Source organism: Phodopus roborovskii, unplaced genomic scaffold (assembly GCF_943737965.1).
Source record: "Phodopus roborovskii unplaced genomic scaffold, PHOROB, whole genome shotgun sequence".
Taxonomy (NCBI): Eukaryota; Metazoa; Chordata; class Mammalia; order Rodentia; family Cricetidae; genus Phodopus; species Phodopus roborovskii.
In genome coordinates, this window is record NW_026126480.1 from 21,076,250 (window position 1) to 21,082,249 (window position 6,000).

General features: G+C 49.7%; 1 protein-coding gene across 2 annotated transcripts in view; it reads right to left on the reverse strand.

Moving 5' to 3' along the window:
- Galnt18 (polypeptide N-acetylgalactosaminyltransferase 18) overlaps positions 1–3,097 on the reverse strand; it is a 302,731-nt gene extending 299,634 nt beyond the window's left edge. Inside the window, exon 1 of one of the 2 annotated variants that reach the window (XM_051192692.1) lies at positions 2,409–3,096. In XM_051192692.1, coding sequence (XP_051048649.1) covers positions 2,409–2,643 — 235 coding nt within the window. In that variant the 5' untranslated portion in view covers positions 2,644–3,096. Of the gene's footprint in view, positions 1–2,408 lie in introns of both variants that reach the window. The other variant, XM_051192694.1, reaches the window with a different exon arrangement.
- Between the last annotated feature and the right edge of the window lie 2,903 nt (positions 3,098–6,000).

Genomic DNA, 6,000 nt, shown 5'->3' on the forward strand with positions numbered 1-6,000 from the left:
CCGAGTGTAACCAAGTGTGACTCTGGACCAGTAGGTCAAACAATCTCTCCAGATCTCAGTTTCCACATCTATAATATGGAGCTAATACCACTGACCCCACAAGGCTCTAAGGTTAAGTCAACTTACCCAAAGCTCTGAGGACAGGGCATAGCAAATAATAGATACCACAGAGTTCCAGAATATTCTTATTATCAGCACCCAACCTTCATCCTCAGCTCTGTTATGTACCAAAAATTATTTAAAAGGCTCTCTTGACACAAAACTTAGATGATGGACCTATGGAAACAGCCCACATCCTTAAGGACAGGAATGATCTCACACACTTTACAGATCTTTGAACCCCAAATCCAAGCACAGAGACTACTCTGGAACCCTGGAAGGAGTTGTCATCATCGCCACACTGCTACAGCACAAACAACCAGCTAGCCTCTGCCTTCGGTCTCCTTCATGTCTAGCCTTTCATAAGTCACTCCCTCACTCACTGTGGGTAGTGGCTTTGGCCTTGTTTGTCATTTCCTACTGCCCAAAGGACACCTGGATTAGCACGATCTAAGGAGGCTTCTTGTTTATTAACCCATCTCCTCCCAATTTAGCAGATAAACATCAAGAAGTTCTAAGATTTCCTGGTTAAAAAATAATTTTTTTTTCATCTTCCACAATGGTTTTCATGTGGAGCCTTGTGAATCATGTGACATGGTCCACATTCAATATGATAAGGGCTGCTCAGTGCTGAGCTTATGGGTTCGTGAAATCCTTGAAATTATCCCTGAAGCAGTCCCTTGCTGGCTTCTTCCCTAACTACATAGAAAAGAACAGGAGAATCATTCTGAACACACACACACACACACACACACACACACACACACACACACACACACGAATGAAAATCTCTTAGAATATGTGTACAAACTGGAAATGTCAGAGCAAGGCACAGCCTTGCGTCCACCTCCCAGAACATATCAAGGCAAATGGCAGCAACAGGCACTATAGGCACAGACAATTTGGTCTGTCGAGTTCAATGTTTGGGTGAGGCTGAGGCGGGTTTGAAGTAAGAGCTATCGAAGGTCTCTCTTCTAGGGGGGCTCATAGTCAAATGCTTGTTTTTGTCAGTTAGGAAACACAACCAAGAGGGTGGCCTTTCTGCCCTCACCTGAACCTGGTGAAGCCTTCCCAGGGAAGGAGCCAATCTGGCTACATAGAAGGTACACCAGACCAGAAAGTAGTCCTTACCTTGGTAAATAGAGCTCAGAGCAGGCATCCTGCAGCTCAGATACTGCCAGGAGCTACCCCATATCCAGCACCCTGTCAGGTTTACAGGTAAACTAGCTGGGGCCTGCAGTTAAGAAGTCCTCTTATCTAGGAAAGCAGAGGACATCTGAAGAGGACAGGGGACATCCAGATAGCTAGCCTGAGTGAGCATGCCTTACTCCAGTTGCCCTGAGCTCCATCACTTACTTGCCTGTGGCACTCATACTGACTGGGTCACATCAGGAGAGTCCTTTATATCCCACTCTCCCTTTGTACGTAATTTAGAGACACCCACCCACTGCAGCCTTGGATTTCAGACCCGCCTTCTGTGGGTTTGTCTACTCTACCATGGCTGATTCCTGGGTCACCGAGTGTAGATAGCTGCCTTACAAATTGGCCCTCACTGAGACCAGAAGGCTCTGAAGGAAAACGGCAACCTCAGTGGGTTTTCTCCGTCCTGAACAGAAGCGCCACCGCAATGGACTTAGCTTCTTCCTGGGTGTGACACCTGATCGTAGGGAAGGGTCCTGGATCTGCAGGTGTGCTACAGCTGAGGAGACTTTCCACTTAAGATGCTCCCTGAAGTCCCAGCACTACCTGAGCTGAAGCTGAGGCTGGGGCCGATACTGGGGCAATGTTATCTTTCTAGTCTGGGTTTGTCCTGAAGCTTGCTGCTTCTTAAACCCCACAGACTGGATCACACAGGGTTTCTCTCCCGTCCCTTACTTCAGCCAAATAAGCTCTCTTGCCCTTGTACTCTCTCTTAGATACATAAACATCCACAGTCAGACACACTCCTGGACTAGTGTGTGATCCTGCGATCCCGGGAGAAGCAGTCTGGAGTCATGCACATTTGGACACGAGCATAGCACATCCCCATACCAACAACAAGCTGCACACACACACACACACACACACACACACACACACACGTGCATATGGGTACACACGTGTGCCCAAGGAAAACTAGCAGGGTGTCAGACACTGAAGATCCAGGACACCAGTCCTTGCAGTCCCTCCAACCATGCAGCTGCCACCCAAAGCCCTCCCTGCAGTAACTGGCCCCATATGCATTGGCCTCAATGCATCCCATCCCAAAAGCAGAGCATTGGGCACTCCTTGGCTGTGTGTGTAGCTCAAGTTTCCCAGAACGCCGGTACCTTGGATGTGCTGTTTGATGACATTCTCCAGGTGGTCCAGCCGCTCGATAATTTTCAGGGTGTCCCCTTTATCTTCCTCAAGCTTCTTGTCGGGCGCTGGCTCCTGCCCCCGCACATACACGCTGGCGATGTAGTTGGTAACCCAGCCCACGTACAGCAGGCAGATGATGTTGGTCATACCACTCAAGATCACGCAAGTGGACACCAAAGTTTTGGTCTTCCTTGTACACACCATTCTGGGGTCCCTCCTCCATATAGAGCTCCTGGGGCCCCTCCTTACTGCACACCCCTAACTCCCCCGCGCTCACACCCCTTGGCACGGCTGGGGCCTCTGGTACACCAGTACCTAAGTATTGAGGCTCTCCAAAGGCGAATCCCTGGCAGTTCAAGCCGCGGTGCCCAAGTTTGCAGCTCCCGCCTCTGGCCACCCTGAGAAAGAGCTTCACAAAGGAAACGAGGTGGGTTTGTTTGTTGTTGTTGCCCCCCCCCCAAATTCAAAATCTCCGAGCCTTTCCCTAGGCGGTCACGGGTGGCCAGCAGTGTCGCGATGCGACCTGCAGTTCTGGGAAACTTTGTCACTGCCAGGGCCCGCTGCCGCGCTGCTTCCTATCTCCAGCGCCCGCTGCCTGGGAGATGCCACCAGCCCGTGTCGCTCGCTGCTCAGGAGAACCAAGGCTGTGGCAGCGACCCAAAGAGCGAAGCAGCACGGCCCGGCCCCCTCCGAGCGACAAGCGCTGCCACCAATCGCGCTCCGGCTATGGAGAGGGGCCGGGGCTGGGCGGCTGCGGACCAACGAGTAGGGGCCAGGGGGCGGAGCCCCGCCCGGCGCCCCACCTGCTGGCCACAAGCACTCTACCCGGACCGCCGAAGCTTTCCCAGCTCTCAGACCACCTGGACCCGGCTCCTGCCTGCCAGGAGCCGCCAGACCCGCGGACTCCGCCCCTAGGGCAATTCTGGCTATCTGGCACCGAAAGGATCCAGCTTCGGGGATCACGATGCTCGTGTCCCCTTACCTGCCTCAGCTGATGGGATTCTGCTGCTTTTCCCACCTGAAAACTGACTTTTCACTCCCCACCCCCCTTTTTGGCAACTGAGATGCAGATCATAGAAGGGCCAGGCCCTTATAATATCCACTCCTCCTTCTGACTCACTTGCGCCTCCACCCTGCCCCCTGCCCTCTGCTGGTCTCCAGGGTGTCACCAAAGGCCTCCTGAAATCTCTAGGAGAGGCAATAGTGAACTGTGAAAATGTCTCGAAGCCATCGTTGCTCCCAAGATTGTTCAAGTCCGTGCAGTACCCAGACACGGTCACATCCTGCAAACCTTTACTATTTATGGAGCCTACTATATATCCCAGGCACAGGGAAACCTTCTATGTAGTGATGGGGCAGGACCCTGTAATTCTCCAAGACCTGTATAGTTCCCACACATGAAGTCCTCATGGACTTCAATACTACTTTGGGGACAAAAGGTCCCCAAAGATGCTGAGAAAGTGGAAAACCTCCAAGGATCTGAGAGGAGCTCTCACCTCCCCCAGCTGGAAAATGAATTAGGGCTGGAATAGGGAAATGAGACCAAGACCAGTGTGTGTGTGTGTGTGTGTGTGTGTGTGTGTGTGTGTGTGTGTGTGTATGGGGCACAGCCGGTTTCTAAAAAATCACCATCTGTTGGTTACACAGACAAGAAAGAAAAACCATCTCTCATTCTCCATTCACAGAAGAGGGGTTAGGTTGCCTATGGGCTGGTTGCCTGGACTTCCAAACCATGGTCTTGAGCACAGCTGGTGGCTAAAGTGTAATCCTGGGTCCAATAGGAGTCCTGGAAGTTCAGCTCTCACAAGAGCTTCCTAAATGGTCACCCGATTACACCTGGAGGAGAAGAGACCAGTTTTGCATGTTCTTCTTGATAAAGCTCCAGGACAAAGAGGTAGAGGGGTGGGCATCTCAGGAAAAAAACCAATGTAGGATGTATGGCCTAAGATTTTGTAGAAGGCGATCCTCTAAGATAGTGTGACTATAAAGAGTGCGAAAAACAAAAATAATCAAACCAACAGCAAAAACATGGGGTAGAGTGCAGAATGGTCTCTGGTCTCTAAACAGCCACCAGTTGCCAATAGCCACTGAGCTCCTGGCTTTCATCCTTGCTCCACTATGTATTAGCTACATTAGCTTGGTTGAGAAAGGTTCAAAACACCAACAGGGCTGATTTCTTCATGTACCAAATATAATACTTTCTTGCTTACGAGTTTTAAATGAGAAACCACACCACAAGGCTTAGGACAGGACACACAGTGGGTGCTTAGGCTCATAAGAACATCCTCCCAGGATGTGCTTCCTCTTTTCCCAGGTCCAAGAACACTACCTTGCTGTTTAGCAAACTTTCATTTTTCTACTGATCACTATAAGTTCTTCTCCCCTAATTGAAGTTATAGGATCTACGGCTGTGGGCAGCAAGGAAGGAATCTGTCCCTTAGCTAGCTAAGTCCCACCCTGTAGGCTTACTACTTGTAATATCTATCTTCACCATCAGCAGCAGCTCAGCGATCATCATGAGTTGATAAGATTTTCCAGAAAGAGGGCTCATTTCCTGCAAGCCTGGTTACTTCAAGAACTCTCAGGCTCCAACTCAAGATCCCAAAGCCTTGGTTAGAAATGAGGGAAATGGGAGAGGTATTATGTAGTCTTTACTCACCACTCTCTGCAGAAACCATGAGGTCAGAGGGCCTAGACTTTGCAAGTTCCCTTTATAATTGGTTCAATTGTATTCAACCCAACAGGAACTCACCAAGTTCCTGACATTCTGTGGAATGACCAGTTGCCTGGGACACTTTCCCAGTTTGCCCCAGACCTGTGATTTCAATGAAAGTTTCATAGTTTCATAGAGGCCTTATTTGTGAGCATGGAGAGAAGCTCAATTGAGGAGGTTTGTGACTCTCTCATCTAACCCCAGGTGTCTCCTCACTTGGCCTAGGCATTCATTATCAGGGCCCTTGGTGCTTATCAGAACCAAATAATTTCTCAGATAGAGTGTGTGAGCATAGACTAATGCAAAGTGATGCTTTAAACTTACTCTGAAGCAGACACCCACAGCTAAACACAGAGCTGAGCTCCTGGAATCCAGTTGCAGAGATGGAGGAGTGATAAGAAAAAGGTTCAAGACCAGGCCCCACAGAAACCCACAGACAGCTGACCTGAACAAGGCAGAGCTCATGGACCCCTAGACTGATAGCTGGGAAACCAACATTGGATCTACTCAGACCCCCCTGAACTCAGTTAGAAGACCTGGACAGTCTAAGGGACCTCTGATAATGGAACCAGGATGAATCCCTGGTGCACAAAAGGACTTTGGGAGCACATTCCCCATGAAGGGATGCTCCCTAAGCCTGGAGGCAGGGGGAGGGCCTAGACCCTACTCCAAATGACTTGACAGATTTTGATGATCCCTCCTGGAAGGCATCACCCTCCCTGTGGAGTGGGGAGAGGATGGGATGGGAGGGGGATGGGGGACTTGAGAGGGAATTGGAATCTATATGTAAGATAAGAAATATTATATATATATATATATATATATAATATATATATATATATATATAT